General features: G+C 43.3%; 2 protein-coding genes across 5 annotated transcripts in view; both read left to right on the top strand.

The window, feature by feature from the left end:
• The first annotated feature begins 707 nt into the window (after positions 1-707).
• On the top strand, positions 708-9,058 carry LOC310842879 (carbonyl reductase [NADPH] 1-like). Of its 2 annotated transcripts, none has more exons than XM_083735110.1 (4): positions 708-2,095; positions 2,643-2,974; positions 6,056-6,163; positions 7,686-9,058. In XM_083735110.1, exons 2-4 carry the CDS (start codon positions 2,686-2,688, stop codon positions 8,120-8,122), a joined length of 834 nt encoding a protein of 277 aa, XP_083591236.1. In that variant the 5' UTR covers positions 708-2,095; positions 2,643-2,685; the 3' UTR covers positions 8,123-9,058. The 2 variants fall into 2 exon arrangements, with proteins under 2 accessions (XP_083591236.1, XP_083591237.1); XM_083735111.1 differs by having other exon boundaries at positions 1,878-2,095; positions 2,667-2,974.
• A 2,166-nt stretch (positions 9,059-11,224) lies between these two features.
• The window catches only part of DOP1B (DOP1 leucine zipper like protein B), a 61,766-nt gene continuing 56,060 nt past the window's right edge, over positions 11,225-16,930 (top strand). For 2 of the 3 annotated variants that reach the window (XR_014563364.1, XM_083735075.1), the window contains exons 1-2: positions 11,225-11,454; positions 15,615-15,777. Coding sequence is in view for 2 of the 3 variants with exons in the window: in XM_083735075.1 (XP_083591201.1) it covers positions 15,640-15,777 (138 nt within the window). In the remaining variant the exon portion in view is untranslated. Of the gene's footprint in view, positions 11,455-11,866; positions 12,517-12,562; positions 15,778-16,930 lie in introns of those variants that run through there. The other variant, XM_083735076.1, reaches the window with a different exon arrangement.

Raw genomic sequence — 16,930 nt, 5'->3', positions numbered from 1 at the left:
TTGAAAGAAAAGTGATGACAAACCTAGACAGCATCTTAAAAAGCAGAGACATCACCTTGCCAACAAAGGTCCGTATAGTTAAAGCTATGGTTTTCCCAGCAGTGATGTGTGGAAGTGAAAGCTGGACCATAAAGAAGGCTGATCGCCGAAGAATTGATGCTTTTGAATTATGGTGCTGGAGGAGACTCTTGAGAGTCCCATGGACTGCAAGAAGATCAAACCTATCCATTCTGAAGGAAATCAGCCCTGAGTGCTCACTGGAAGGACAGATCGTGGAGCTGAGGCTCCAATACTTTGGCCACCTCAAGAGAAGAGAAGACTCCCTGGAAAAGACCCTGATGTTGGGAAAGATTGAGGGCACAAGGAGAAGGGGATGACAGAGGACGAGATGGTTGGACAGTGTTCTTGAAGCTACTAACATGAGTTTGACCAAACTGCGGGAGGCAGTGGAAGACAGGAGTGCCTGGCGTGCTCTGGTCCATGGGGTCACAAAGAGTCGGACACGACTAAACAACAACTGCTGGGCTGCCCTCCCAGTCCCTTTGAGCACCACCCATGGCTGCTTCTGCTAGTAAAACATGAAGCACCCAATTTTCATCAATTGTACCACTATCCACTTGCCCTGCAGCCCTCTGTGCCATATCCCACACTTTTGTGGAAGATCTGGCAACTTTCTGCAGCACAGGGGGCTGCAGTAAATAAGGAGATGAGCTTGGATGAGCAAAAATGCTTTCCATAATCTCAACTCTTCCGCTCACGTAATTTTATTTTCTCCTCATTTTAGTTACAGTACTGTACTTCTCTATAGGTTTCCCTTTCCTGACTTCCTCTGTTGCTTCATGTCAGATTTCAACTTCTTCTAGCCGCTAATCAACTTCATGGCCTTGGTGCTTCTTATCTTTGTTCCTTTTCCTCTATTCTCCTTAGCCTCTTGGCTAACCACAAATCTTCCGTTTATATCTCCCTTCCTTTGTGCTAGTTTCTATCTTCAAGGTTTATTTCTTGTGCTAACTTCTTCCCTAAGTAATTATTTTGTATTTTTATGTTGTGAACCACTCTGTGATCTTCAGATGGGCAGTGTACAAATTTAATAAATAATACTAAACTCATTCTCTCTCTTGCATTGTCCTTGCATTGTCCCCACCACCACCATTTTCTTTCTATGCCTAGGCTAATGCATATAGTCTCTCTTTCTTCTTTTTACTTTGTTCAACCTTTGTAAAGTTTCCACACTCCCTCCAATTCCTCCTTCCCTTCTTTTCTTATTTTGAAAAATAAAATCCAATACAAGTGTCTGTTTTCAGGCTTACCACTAAATACAGTAATAATAATAATAATAATGGTGAGCCTGCAAGCAGAAACTTATATTGGGTTGTTGTTGTTGTTTACAGCACCAAGCACATATTAGCCACATTATAAATGATTAATTATAATGAATTTGACACATATGAATTGTACCATTTTTAGCTTGTTTACACATAGGTCTGAACACAGGCGCAAACTATTTTAACACATCTTCGAGTTTGTGTGAAGAGTGTGCGCTTGTTGTGTTGCAGTTTGTGCCTGTTGCTACACGGGTTGTACACAAGCTGAATGTAACTTGCAAACACCCCTATTGCAAGGACATTTAGCTTAAGAAATGATCCACTTTGAACTCAGTGGGATTTGTTTCTAAGTAAACATAAGGCTGTGGAAAGTGCTTTTCCCTTCCCTCTTCCTGAGGACATACTTGCAAACATAAAAGCTGCTTTTAGGTTTGTACATGTCTCTTCTCCCATACACAGATAATACTCCTGAATGTAGAATATGTTACCTAACTTCAGACTGTTGCATAAACAAACAAGAGGGCACAAAGCTAATACCCAGAGGAGCAGATATATCTTTGAGTTACTCAACACTCTGCATCTGTTTTGTTTCAGATTCTCCTATAGGCTACATTCTAATATTCCCCCTCCTCCTTAAATGCTCGAGGCTCTATACAGCTGCCAGGAAAGGCGGGCCTCCAGCCTTTCCACCATAGCAACCTTGTCCTGCCTGCTCTGTGCAAGGGAAGGCAGAAGAGAGTCAACAGCAGGCGCTGCACAGAATCAGCAGGGTAAGTAAGTTCTTGTTCTTTTTCTTTGATTGCGTGAGCCTGCTCAATTCTGTTGATAATCTAAAAAAACAACCAGGGTAGATTATGGCCTCCCTGCTACGTCTCTGTAAGTTGCAAAATAAAATAATGTGTAAAATAATGTTCAAAGGTCAGGAAGAGCCAATAGGCACACCCTGGGAATGGAGGTTTCAAAGCAATACTCCAAACCACACGCTCCAACCCAGGCAGTCCTTCATCTTTGCAACAGGTATAAATATACTCATCCAGTGAAGTTGCCACTCCATGTGTCTGGCATATTGGCTTCAGACAAAAAAACAACAACCCTTATGCCACAATAAATTCACAGGATTTTTTAAAGGTGTCACAAGATTTTTTGTGTTTGCTGCAAAAAACATGTTTATGGGATTACTCCAGCAAATTGTTTTTGAAGTTTTCTTGCTGATTATGCTGTGCTACCCCAGAGTAAGTGCTTTTGGGTAATGCAGTAATGCTGTTCTGACGCCATACAGAAAACATGCTCGGTTATGTGGATGTGTTTCTTCCTAAGGTGTCTCCCGTCCTACCTGATCAGAATCCGCTTGGCAGAGAAGATGTCTAAGAGCATTCCAGTGGCTGTGGTGACTGGCTCCAACAAAGGCATTGGGCTGGCCATCGTGCGGGCTCTATGCAAGCAGTTCAGTGGGGATGTTTACCTGACAGCCCGGGATGTGGAACGGGGCAAGGAGGCAGTGGCCAAGCTGCAGGCAGAAGGGCTGAAGCCACAGTTCCACCAACTGGACATAAATGACCTGCAGAGTATCCGAACCCTACGTGATTTCTTGAAGGAGAAGTATGGAGGATTAAATGTGCTGATCAACAATGCAGGGATTGCTTTCAAAGGTAAAAACAGTGTTCAGTTTCTGGAAAGAAAGTATACGGGGATCAGGTCTGCCTGGGAGCACCACAGTCTGATACAAAATGATATTGTTGCTCCCTGATGAGTGGGAAGTTGAACTCACTGCAGTTACTTGGTGGTCAGGAAACTTTCATTCACCTTATTTCATATATTCTGGGCATAGCCTAGGGCTAAGAACAGATGCTGAGCTGAGCCCTCTAACCAAAGTTAAGAACTGGGTAAAAGTACTTTTAACAGTGTACTTTGGACACAGTGCAGTAGTTAAATATTCGCCACACTGCTTGCGATTTTCATTGGTGCTGCTCCTTCCTGCAGCTCAGGGCAGCTTCATACATTACTGTTTTCCAACACAGAAAATGCATCAATAGGACTAAGCGTGAGAGCTGAATGTAAATAATCCAGTGTACCAATCTTGCATATGAGTACAGTGGTACCTCAGGTTACAAACGCCTCGGGTTACAAACACTTAGGGTTACAAACTCTGCTAACCCAGAAGTAGGACCTCGGGTTGAGCTTTGCCCCAGAATGAGAATGGAAATCGTGTGCCAGCGGCACGGCAGCAGCGGGAGGCCCCATTAGCAAAAGTGCGCCTCAGGTTAAGAACGGTTTCGGGTTAAAAACAGACCTCCAGAGCGAATTAAGTTCGTAACCCTGTATTCACTGCATGTACACATGTGCAACTTCATTTCTGATGGGCTACACTTGAACCTATGTTTCTTAATACATGATAAATTCTTTTGCATGCAGCAAAGAATAATCTGTGATGGAAAACTGCAAAACATATACAATTAATGTTTGATAAAAATGCAATTTGCTTCTTGCATTTCCTGTGGAAACTATAATCAGAATAGTTAGATAATCAAACAATCATTCAGAAAAAGGTACTTTGCAGTTTGATTATTGGTTAGTTGCAGAGACAGAAGCAGCTAAATGTTTGTTAGTGATCTTTCTCACTATACAATACATAACTGTCCCATGCAGGAAGTAAGTAATGAAAAACACAGGGTACCTGGTGGATAGCTGGCAACTATCTATTATTATTACTAATTAGCAGTAGTAGTAGTAATTCTGAATGAGAGGTGATACTTTTAGCCTGCTCTTAACTTTATTCTTGCACACAGAAACCATGGGTACACAAACATAAAATCAATTGTACTTATCAACAAGGCAAATACAATGTCATGTTCTACAACAGAAATGAAAATTATTCCATCTATATTTAATGTGGGTTTGTGTGTTATTGTTATTTTGTAATTTAAACATCTGGACACAATAAAATAAATGTCATTCCCTCTCTTGGCATGTACAAGCAGCCAGAACTGCGGTAAACAATGCTAACTCAAGTGAATGCAGATGGTGTGGGAGCTTTGCACATCTTCAACATGTTTAAAAAATTGTATGACATCCTAGACAGTTTTGACATGTGTGTTTGTGACAGCCACACTAGGTCTTGTGCCATCTGGGGAGAGGGTGTGCTCGGCTAGCATAGAGTGCACCCTTCTACTCAGCCAAGTCTCCCCCTTTAAACAATACGTGCCACTAAATATTTCCACAAGGCTGTCCTTTATCAGCCGGCCTCCAAATCTCCCTGAGGTCCCCTTGAAGCCTCGCAAGGTAGTGTGGTATTCTATCTTCTAAGCCTGAGGGTGTTAACAATAAGCCAAGACCACACAGGGTTATGAAACAAGTTCTAAAGTTTACTAAACCTGGAAAAATGTGGAGATTTAAGAAAAAGATATGCAGTGCAAAAGTTACAGAAAAGCAGTATATTCCCTTTAAGGCAAAATGGATTAAACCACCATCTACTTTCCCTGGACGAAACAGTCCCTTAATCCAGGTTTACAAAGTTTTTCCTTGTCAGGTTGAGTTCTACCTTGAACTGCCCATCTCCTACTTTTATATTGTTATGAGTTAGGAGGAGGGGAGGCTGTATGCCTGACCCCCCTCTTCTAATCCCTGGATCCAGCACATTTTCAGTTACTGAAATGGCTTGCTAATGAGTCATTACGGGAAGGGAGTGGCTCTGTGCCAGAGGGCCAGGGTGGAGGGTGGAGTGATATGAGCTAGAAGCTGGGTGCAAAAGCTGCAGGCTGGAAAGTCAGAGAGAAAGCCAGGCCTGATTTCTGCTGGAATCCAAGGCTGTGGCTGTGGGAGAAGCAAAGCTCTCTTAGGGCATTAATGCTGTAAACCCCTCCATTGACTCTTGGGCTTGCCAATCAGAAGGTCGGCAGTTCAAATCCGCACAACGGGGTAAGCTCCCATTGCTCTGTCCCAGCTTCTGCCAACCTAGAAGTTCGAAAGCACACCAGTGAAAGTAGATAAATAGGTACCGCTGCGGCGGGAAGGTAAACGGCGTTTCTGTGCGCTCTGGCACGCCTCATGATGTCCCGTTGCCCCAGTAGCGGTATAGTCATGACTCGGAAAGCTGTCTGTGGACAAACACCAGCTCCCTTGGCCTGAAGTGAGATGAGCACCACAACCCCATAGTTGCCTTTGACTGGACTTAACCGTCCAGGGGTCCTTTACCTATGTATATATACTGTATGTCATAAAGACATCACAGCCTCTGCCATGCCTTATTCCAAAAGGAAACATGAACCCTTCATCGATGCCTGAACCCCTGGAATTTTCTACTACTCAGAGATTGGGGTGGTGTGCAATAATATAGATTGCTGTCAATCACATGAAGCACCTTAGCCAGAGATGAGGCAACTCTCACATACCAAGGAGTTTTAATTAACTTGATATTTGAGCCTTGAGGTATTTGCTAGGTTTCCAAGTTAACCCTATAATCCCCCAAACAAGCAGACAGGTTATCGAACAAGTAAAATATACAACAGCTGGTTGGGGGTTGATGGGATAGTCTAAAACATTTGGAGGGCACCAGGTTGTTAAAGGCTGTAGTAAGGCTTTCAATAATGTTACAGCTGCACAATGTAATTTCAACTAACGTTGACCATAAGTGGACTATGTTGTTTGTCTTTTTAGTGTATGTGCTGGAAAGACAGTGCATTTGTACCTTAATTCATATTTTTGTATTTCCATTTTCTTTGCTCAATAAAAAGTGGAGGACCCCACACCGTTTCCTACACAAGCAGACGTGTCCATGAAAACGAACTTCTTTGCAACCAGAAATATTTGCAACGAGTTATTGCCACTTATTAAACCACAAGGTGAGCTTTACATTTTCATCCTGCAGGACTAAATATTGTATTTTTAAATAGTCACAACCCATCCTGGGACCTTATAGTAGGGCAGGTAGGAAATCTAAATGAATAACTACAGTGGTGCCTCACAAGACGAAAAGAATTCGTTCCGCGATTCTCTTCGTCTAGCGGTTTTTTCGTCTTGCGAAGCAAGCCCATTGACAGCTTAGCGGATTAGTGCTATTAGCAGTCTAGCAGCTTTTAGCGATCAGCTGTTAAGCGGCTTATCAGCGGAACAGCTGATAAGCGGCTTAGCGGCTTAGGAAAGGGGGGGGAGCGGAAAAAAACCTGCGGGAACTCGCAAGATTTTTTCGTCTTGCGAAGCAACCCCATAGAGAAATTCGTTTAGCGAAGCACCTCCAAAACGGAAAACCCTTTCGTCTAGCGGGTTTTCCGTCTTGCGGGGCACTACTGTATTAATAACAACAGACAAACAGATAGACAGACCAACTGAGCTTTTCAAGTCTGATCCTGTTCTTTACAGCCATCGTGTAAAGACGATAGGATAGCACTCTTTATGTAGTACATGAAACGAGACAAATAGAAGTTGAACTAAGCCAGATAGGGCTTAGTGAGGTTTATCACATGGATTTATTGAAGAAGAAGGGGCAGGGGGAGGAAACTGGATTTGTTTCCTGCTCTGTACGATACAATATTGTACAATCAGCAGCGTGTCAGATGATTCAGATTTCTAGCTATTTCGAGAAGCTAGTGAAATTACTGGCATCATACTGCACTATTGATCAACTCTGAGTAACTGCTGCATTCTATCTTGAAATGTCCAAACATTGTATACAGTGCTTTTTTTCTGCATACCGTTGAGTACCCTCAGACAGTGGCGTAGCGTGGGGGGTGCAGGGGGGGCCAGCCGCACCGGGCGCAACATCTGGGGGTTAGGGTTAGGGGGCGCAAATCCACGGGTTAGGGGGCGCAAATTACTTGCCTTGCCCTGGGTGCTGACAACCCATGCTACGCCACTGCCCTCAGAAAAAAGCACTGTGTGTATGTGTTAAATGCCACTGCGATAGCCTTCAGAACTATTAAACTCAAACTACACAGCATATATATTTTAGATTTTCCGTCAACCCTTTCTTATTTTAGAATATCTCCATGGCATCATAGAAAGGTTTCTGTTCCTGTGTATGAAACTTGCTTATGATTAATTCTTCATCATTTACTTGCTGTATGACACTTATTATTTGTACTTGCTCTGCAGAGTATGGGCTTGTACGCAATCATGGGCATAGCCAAGGGGGGGTGGGGGTAGCAATACAAATAAATTTGGGGTAACAATACAAATAAATACAAATCTGAGGTTCTGCCCCCCTAACAAAAATCCTGGCTACACCCATGTACCCAACGTTAGTGTTACTCCAAGGGGACCCGTTATAAATAACCTAGGTCTGCCCAGTATGTCTACTTTGAGTGCAACTGAGTTGGATATGGCTCATTGGTTATTATGGAATTATCTTCTTTTTTTTTGTCACAGGAAGAGTAGTGAATGTCTCCAGTGTCGTGAGTGTCCGGGCATTAGCCATGTGCGGCCCAGAACTACAGCAGAAGTTTCGGAGTGAGACAATCACTGAAGAGGAACTAGTGAAACTCATGGAAAAATTTGTAGAAGACACCAAGAAGGGAGTGCATGAGAAGGAGGGTTGGCCAAATACAGCTTATGGGGTGACCAAAATCGGGGTAACGGTTTTGTCCAGAATTCAAGCAAGGCGCCTGAATGAGACAAGGAAAGGTGATGGTATTCTCCTGAATGCCTGTTGCCCTGGGTGGGTCAGGACTGACATGGCAGGTCCTAAAGCCCCCAAATCTCCTGATGAGGGAGCTGAGACTCCAGTGTATTTGGCCCTTTTACCCCCGGGAGCCGATGGGCCCCACGGGCAGTTTGTTAGTGACAAAACGGTTCAACCTTGGTGAATTTTGGCATGTGCCCAATTTTATGGAGCTCCATTCTAGTTGAGATCAGATAGGCTTCTGCTCCCTACTGAGCCTCCAGTGCCTACTGAAGATTAATTTTATTCCAGCAGGCATTTTAATTGTAGTTTTCTTTTATAGTTTTAACTGATTTTTATTTTTTGTATTCTTTGTAAATCACTTAAAGGCTATTGTACTGAAGTGCTATATAAATTGTTTTAATAATAACTAATGAATAAAATAACTGGAGCTTATCTGAGATATTGCAGCTGGCTTTTAATGAGTAGAGCTCTTGAAAAGAGGAGGATGGATGGAGAATTTTTTTTAACCTTCCCTGTTGCTCTGTGGTCAGTTACAATCACAATATTAATTTAAACACTGTACAACTTCACACGTAAAGAAACATGTGCATCTCTCTCACCCACATACACAAACACCTCCTGTCGCTACTCCCATGTGGTGTGTTTTTTTACATCTCTAGTGCTGCCTTCACGCTTAAAAAAAAATAGAGATGCTGGGTGTTTAAACCAGGGACCATGCCCTGTAACCCTAGATTAATAGGTGCCAGCTGTAGTTATTCAGTGTGCAGGAAAATACAGACATAGCCAACATAGTTAAACAAAACAAAATAAAGATCCCTGTCATATGAGCCCTTGCATTGAAAACCAGCTGCTGGCTAAAATGATGCCCTATAATTAAACTCTTAAATCCTACTATTTTGTTATATCCCTCCTGTAAAAAAAAGAAGTGGACCCAAAAGCTTGTTGTTCCTTCTTTTACACCTCTACTACTTGTAAGAAAATGAGAATGCAAAAGCACTTTGCAGGAGAAATTAAATGCAATTACATTGGTACGGCTAACCTATATATGTAACTCTGAATCAGGCAAATAGTATTTTACATGAACTTTTGTGAGATTTGAATAAATTATGAACTGTTACAATAACCTGCTTATTTAGAGCTTCTTAACGTCATGATTAAAGTTTTTTTTTAATTAGGTTACGTTTTAAATATTTTTGTTTCAAAGCCAAGTTAGCATATGATCAGCAAACCAATCACAAACCCAGCTATCCATGTCCCTAAAGATCAAATCACCCACTACCATGGTCAGAAAAGGAAACCAGAACTGCTGCGTTGGGAGAAACAGGCGAGCTTTCCAGAGACGCCCCCACCAGAATGCTTCCCATCTCACTGATCTGTTCCAGCAGCTGGAGCAGATTTGCAGGATCAAAACTGTTGGTGGAACAAAGATTGTTTGGGATGCAATTATCATGTCCTATGAAGGTCTCATCTACAAACCTCTGTTTATCCAGGTCAACTACCTTGGTCCCAAGGGAGCAAACTAACTCCCTGAGGTCCAGGACTGATTTGCACTGAGTATCCCACCCCTGATTCTATCCATCAGGGAGACATACAACATTCTGTGCTACACTGGATAGCTCCCACACCTCTGCTGGCATTCTACCAGCAGATATTGTTGTTGAGTGAGTTAATTTACTTGGGAACCTGGCGCTTGTAAGTTCACTAAGGGGAGGGACACAGTCTGCCCTGTTGCTGAACTCGCTTGGCTGCTTTACTCACTTTGGCTCGAGGCTCAGCTTTGACACTTGAGCAAGCAGAAATGCAGATTCAGCCTAGTCTCTCCTAGGCTGTTCTACATTTGTAGCCCTGGCTAAATTCCTCCAGCTGCTGATGCAGGAGGTCCTCATTTGAAAATCACAGAGAGCTGCTGCTCAGCTACTAGTTTCATCCAATCCTAGTGAGCAGGGATATGAAAGGTGGGTTAGGTTAATATACATACAGTATGTGTGTGTTATTTCTGAGCAATGAATTATTCAAGGGATACAGCAGTCAAACAAGGTTCAGCTCACAGGAGGCTGTGATATTTTTTGCAATATATGGTTTACAGTGGTACCTCTGGTTAAGTACTGAATTTGTTCCGGAGGTCCGTTCTTAACCTGAAACTGTTCTTAACCTGAAGCACCACTTTAGCTAATGGGGCCTCCTGCTGCTGCCGTGCCGCCGGAGCACGATTTCTGTTCTCACCCTGAAGCAAAGTTCTTAACCTGAAGCACTATTTATGGGTTAGCGGAGTCTGTAACCTGAAGCGTATGTAACCTGAGGTACCACTGTATTTATAAAGTGGTTTACAAAAAAACCCAAAGTAGCTCTAAAAATCTACAACCATAGTTAAAACATATAAGTCCAGTGTAGTAGTAGTAGTAGTATTAATACTACAAAGGGAAATCCAAATTCTTCCCCGACCCCCAAAGCACAATCCTCAATTTTGCCAATAGTGAAACATCAGGTAACATTTGCTTTTGCTCTCTTGTGCAAATAGCTGCCCACATGCCCCAAACAGGAAAAGCCATTGGCGGATAGCACGGAGTAGTTGACTGAGCGGAGAAAACACAGCATGGAAATATTTCATCAGGGGCCACCCACTGATGGCTGGGGAAATAACGGAATACCTATGCAAAACTGATGACTAAAAAAATGTGTGGACAGAAACATGTCAGTCATACGTAGATAAAAATTAGACTCGACTGACCTAATAAAGCCCCTTCTGGAAACAGCTTTACAACCAAAAGCCAAAGAGTTGAAAAGGATCGCTAACCTTCATCTCCCAACCTTTCAACAGTCTCATTTCGATTTTTTTGCAGGATCCAGTCAATGGATCCAGGGACTCAGATTAAGCCCTTCTTTTAATTACGAGATTGGCATTTCCCAAACTGCCCGCAGCAGTCCGACCTGTGTACTCCGAGATTAGTGGAACCAAAACAACCCTGCAGTCTCCGCTTCTGCCAGCAGGTGGAGCTAGAGACGTGCCCAAACGCGCGATGTTGGGACGCACCATCTCATCAGGGCGGGGTGGGGGTGGGCAGCTGCGCCTTTGAGTCCGGCTTAAACATCGCCAAGGCGAGCTGTCCACGCTAAAGCGGCTGGGAAGGCGATAACGGGGACGAGGCGAGGCCCCGCGCCACTTTATAGAAAAAGCGGGGTCCCGTAAATCTTGCTGTCACCATTCTCCCCCCCCCCCCGCGCTTCGAAATGATACTCCCCCATCCGGCAAGGGCAGGGGGAGGGTGCGAAGAGGAGGCGTAGCAGCCCGGCCGCCATGGCGACGGGAGATTCCGCCCCCGCCCTTCCTTGTAGTCTCTGGCTCCCGCCTCGGCCCCGCCCAGCCGCGGGACACGTCGCAGGAGAGGGAAGCGGCCGGGGAGCCTCAGCGAAGCTGCGGCGGCGACGCGAGCCCTTCCTCCGCGGTGGAAGCAGCAGCAGCAGCAGCCATCGCGACGCCTCTGCCGCCGCCACCGCCTGCTCCTTCCTCAGTTGGTGAGTAGGGAAGATGGGGGACAATGTGCTGCTGCAATTGAGGAAGTCAAGCCAGCCAGTGCTTCCTCTTTTCCCTCCCTTTTCTGCATAGGGAGGACGGCTGGGGGGGGGTGCGGGGGAACCTTCTTCCCTCCACGAAGGGACCAGTTTGCCCCCCGACCAATGAAGTGCAGGTGGGGAGAGGGGGGAACAAAGCAAACACTCCATTTTCTCCCTTAAGCATCCCTTCGGGATCTCTCTATATTTCTGAAATGGTGCTTATTCCTGATTTTCAACCGAGGAGGGGGGAAATGTGGAAGCCAGCGCCCTCCTTCACTTCTCCACATAGGCAGGCGTAGAAATGTAGAGGGCATAAACACGTGTTTGTTTGTTTTGTTTGTTTACGTGTTTAGCAGTGCCTGTGATTCTACAGGTTGTCTGCATCCTGCTGCCCGCCCCACTCTCGGGTGCTTCTGCAGCTGCCTGTTATGTTGCTGCTGCTGGAGAACAGCTGTTGGGTTGTGTTTGCTATGTAGGAGCAGCAGCCTGTCAAAGGCGAGGAGAGGGAGAGAAGGGCGGGGGGGAGGAAAAGCTGTTTTACTGCATAATCGATGCCGTATCTTTCCCCACCTCGCCTTATTTGCACACCGTTGTGTGTCTGAATGATCTGGTAGAGCTGAAATGAAGGGGTGGGGGGGATGATTTGAGAGAAGCACTGATTTTAGCACCAGTAAACAGGCTCGGTAGAACAGGTTTGGCTTCCGCAGGACAATGCATCACTGCCAAACGCTGCAGTCTTTCCCTGTCTGTAAGCAAAATGGAGAGAAGTAGAGGGCATTGTAACAATATTTACATGAATGGTCTATTGTCCCCGTTCTATGAGTCTTGTGTGCGCTTTGACCAGAAGTTGCATTTTAAAAACAAATGTCTGGTTGCTGTTTTTCTTTTAGTGCAGTTTGTTTTATTCTGTACTTCTTTTTTCACTCCTTGATATTTTTTTCCAGAATAAGTTCCTAATTGTCCTGTGTTTTTTGTTCATTTTCAAGGCTGTCATACTTTGATAATGAACCTTCAAAGCACTATGTGTATAGTAGGCTGCAGAAGATGGGATTTCTGGATTAGACATTAGCCATGGTTCCCAAACATTTAGTGGCCTTTTAAAAATAAGAATTTTAGCAGTACACCATTACATGGTGTAGTGCACCATTTGATTCAAGATGTTGTAATTGATGAAGGTTTTCCCTTCTCACTTACTGATAGAGGCATAGGGACCATATCCAAGATGTAAACTAGCAGTGGGTGAGTTGCCAGGCTACCAGTGATTGGCGACACTCTTAATTAGGGTTTTGAAAACCAGACTTCAAGTTTAGAGTATGCAAAGGGCCATCAAGGTTCTGAATGATAGCCATCAAATTTCAGTGACAGAACATATACAGTGGTACCTCGGGTTACAAACACCTACAAACACGTCGGGTTACAGACTCTGCTAACCCAGAAATAGTACCTCGAGTTAAGAACTTTGCCCCAGGATGAGAACAGAAATCGCATGGCGGCAGTGGGAGGCCCCATTAGCTAAAGTGGTACCTCAGGTTAAGAACGGTTTCAGGTTAAGAACGGACCTGCGGAACGAATTAAGTTCGTAACCAGAGGTAATTTGGATTAGGGGGCAGATCTGATCACTTTATTTCTTCTGCACACTTCTGATAATAGAGGATGTTTGTCCTTGCAGTCCTTGACCAGGAATATTTCTGCCTGCTTCACAGGAGGTATTGATAAGAATGCAGCTGCTTAGAGGGACTTCTACTAAACTAGAGTCTTCATTGGCTAGTGAAAAAGGCTAGTAAAATGAGAAAAATAGCAGCTGTACATTTTGTCTTATATTTCAGTTCCTTGACTGCTAGAAGCTTACTCTTTTTAGAAAGATGATAGCTGGTCACCTGGGGCTCATGCTGTGTGGGACAATTCACCTCCACACACATAGATACTTTTGCTGGTGCTTTTTCTTCAAACTGGTTTCTGGGAGGCCGTTAGGGTTTCCAAATAGCGGTTCTGAATACTGAGTTGATCTTGTCTCTCTTGTGGCCTCTTTTGACTGTGTCTTTCCCTTATTAAACTCCCCTGCCACCATGAAGTCATGGCCATTTGCCTGAAAAATACACAACGCTTTCTCTCATGGTTATTAAGATGTGGCACATACAACATCATTTTCTACGTGGTTGATAGTAATGAAAGCTGCTGAAAGGCCCAGCATGAAGATTTTATTGACTATTAAAATATATGAGCCATATTCAACTAGGACATTGAACTTGCAGAAGCCAGGACAAGGCCTTCTGCTAGCACAATGGGATTTCCCTTGAGAGAACCCTTGGAACAGTGTGCAGGGGAAAGGGATAGAGAGTATTGTTACATATGGTGAGCAAAAATGCTGTCACCAATGGAAAGATACCCTTAACGCTACAGCAAATACAGCCCATAGCTTCTAAAGTCATATGATAAGAATGGCTGGTATGTTTCTCCAAGATCCTCCACTAAATAATATAGCATACTGAGCAGCTTTCTTAATCTAAGAAAGCAACTCCTTCTATCTACATTTGCTTTTGCCTTCATAAAGAGTTAATTGTTAACTTGCTCGCTGAGGCTTGCGGGAAAGTGTTCAGTTCCTGTTTACATCTGCCTCTGTGAATTAAAACATATCTCAGTTTCCTGACAGATGGACAAAATAATAATCACTACATTTGTTTTATTAAATGTTAAGTAAATGAAAACATAGTATCAGAAGCAATATATACAGTTGCTAAGTTTGGCAAACCAATTAAACCAAGTCAGGCTTCTTCAAACTCGGCCCTCCAGATGTTTTGAGACTACAATTCCCACCATCCCTGACCACTGGTCCTGCTAGCTAGGGATCATGGGAGTTGTAGGCCAAAATATCTGGAGGGCCGAGTTTGAAGAAGCCTGAACCAAGTAATGCACACGAGAATGGAGTTTGGAACCTGTGGTCATCCAGCTGTTTCTGGACTACAACTCCCATCTGGAGTACAACATCATCTGGAGGGCCACAGGCTAGCCACACCTGCTTCAAATTTCACTCTGAGTCAATTGCAACAAATGCCTAAAACCTATTTTCTTTTAATACTGAAGTGTGTACTGTTAGACCCTAATGGCAGGCTTGCTATATATAATTATGGATTCCTTTCCATTGCTGCTGGTTAAAATGTTTTATATACAACATAAGTAGCATATATACTGCCTTTTCCTATTATGTTTGTTAATTTAATCCCAAAATATGGTTTGTAATTATGTGCATGAAAAGGTTTGGGTGGCAGGCTCTTGTACGCACCCTGCCTCGAGTTGTCATGTTGTCCAAACTGGACAAACCATTGCTTACTTGTTTGCCAAAATCAATCCCTGACTTGTAGGCAAACAGTGATTTACCCCAGTTCAGACAAAATGGCAAGTTATGGTTTGCTGAGAATCCGGAAGCAAGTGCAGAAATCATGGCATGAAGTGGTAGAGAGTCCACGCAAACTCGAGGCTCAAGCCTGTTTGTGCATGAAATGCCAAGTTGTAGTCTGAACCAATTTGCAGTAATCTTAATTTTTAGATGCTTATTTGAGCCTGAAAAACTGTGGTTTGTTAACCATTAGTGTAGTTTGACATGCAACACCATGCTTTGGTTATACAACTGAACCAGCATAGGATTCATAAATTATGAGTACCGAGTAGAGCAATTGTCTATTGTCATTCTTACAGTGAATAATTAAAAACCTTAAAGACCAACTAAGTTAGTTCTAGGTATGAGCTTTCGTGTGCATGCACACTTCTTCAGATACATTGAAACAGAAGTCACCAGACCCTTCTATATAGTGAGAAGGTGGGGAGGGGTATTACTCAGAAGGGTGGTGGGAATGGGTGATTGGCAGATAGCTGTGATGAGCCTGTTGACGACTCTTAACGACTGCAATAGGTCTTACAGGAAAAAGCAAGGGGTGAGAAGGTGAAAAATGGCTTTGTCATGTATAATGAGATAAGAATCCAGCATTAGCATTAAATCAGCTAATCTTTGTGTGTTTAGTGACCCTCATTAAGGATAACTGCATACACATTTCACAAATAATGAGTACAGTACATAAAATGCCATTAAGATCTGATCAGACTTTGTTTTTGTTTCTATTTCAAAGAACATTTTGGCTATGAAAATTTAAAATGGACCCTGAAGAGCAGGAGCTGCTTGGTGATTATAGATACAGAAATTATTCTTCAGCAATTGATAAAGCTTTAAGGAACTTTGAATCATCGAGTGAATGGGCAGATCTTATATCTTCTCTTGGTAAACTTAACAAGGTACAGTATCTGGGTTTTTTTTGCTGTTCTTACTGTTGTTCAAAAAAATAAAAATGAAATTTTTATAGCATATAATGACAGATAGTAGATAGGTTTGCAGTTTGTATATCATTTTGACAAGCTGTTGATAAGCAGATTCTGGATGGTATTCTAGTACAAAAGGCAGTTGCAAAATGAAACAAACCAATTTTTACAGAAGTACAAAAAGCAGCTGCAAATGATAGCTTGGAGGGACAGATAGTGGCAGACCAATAAAACCCTCCAAATAGCCATGCTGGATTGTGTGGACAACTATGCTTCCAAAAATCCAGTTGATTCTCTTGAAATTGTAGCTTCTTTGAAATTTCCTAAGTCATGAATTACTGTGATACAACTTCCCATATCACTAACGTGAGTTAGCAGTGTTTTTTACCCTGTGTAGTGTGACAACTTTCAAGAATGGTTGGTCACTTTTCTGTTGTGGTTTGAATACGTTGTGATGGAACCAAATTACACATATAACAGCAAAATTATCACTTCGTATTTCATGTCACTAAGGAGCTCAGCTTTGTTGCCATCTTAAGTGTACCACTCAGTGAAGGGGGGGGGAGTCTCAGGGTCAAACACCAATTTCGGCCCTCCGGGCCTTTCTATATGGCCCTCAGCTCTCCCCAGCCATATCCCTCTCCTGCCTTGATTTACACACTCAGTTATTAATATTTTTTGCCTGGCTAGAATGTGTCCTTAAGCTTGGGTAATGCTTCTTGTTTGCCTGGATGGAAGATACAAGAAGGGTGTGTGAGTATGTGTAGAAACTGTACAAAAGTAAAATTCATGTTCATTGCTCTGCCTCCTTTAGCCTCTGGCACTGCCTACCACAGCCACGTGCCACCTTGCAGAAGGTTATCCAAAAGGGAATGTGGCACTTCGGGATTAAAAAGGTTCTTCATCCCTGCCTTAGAACTTTGACTCCAAAAAAGCATCTTTCTGGATGCAACTGTGCAACGCAAGGGCTGATAGTTAAACAGTAGCATATATAAGCTATCATAAACAGAATATGTGCTTACCCTTATGCCAGAGGTGGGGAATCTCTATCTACCCTGCAAGCCTAATTAGGCCTGGTTCTGGTCCAGATTTAACCTATGAAAGAATTTGTCAGAAACCACTCCTACAT

This window comes from Podarcis gaigeae, assembly GCF_964106915.1.
Source record: "Podarcis gaigeae genome assembly, chromosome: 4".
In the NCBI taxonomy this organism is placed as follows: Eukaryota; Metazoa; Chordata; class Lepidosauria; order Squamata; family Lacertidae; genus Podarcis; species Podarcis gaigeae.
Note: the sequence above shows the minus strand (reverse complement) of the source record. Positions and strands in the feature narration are given on the sequence as shown.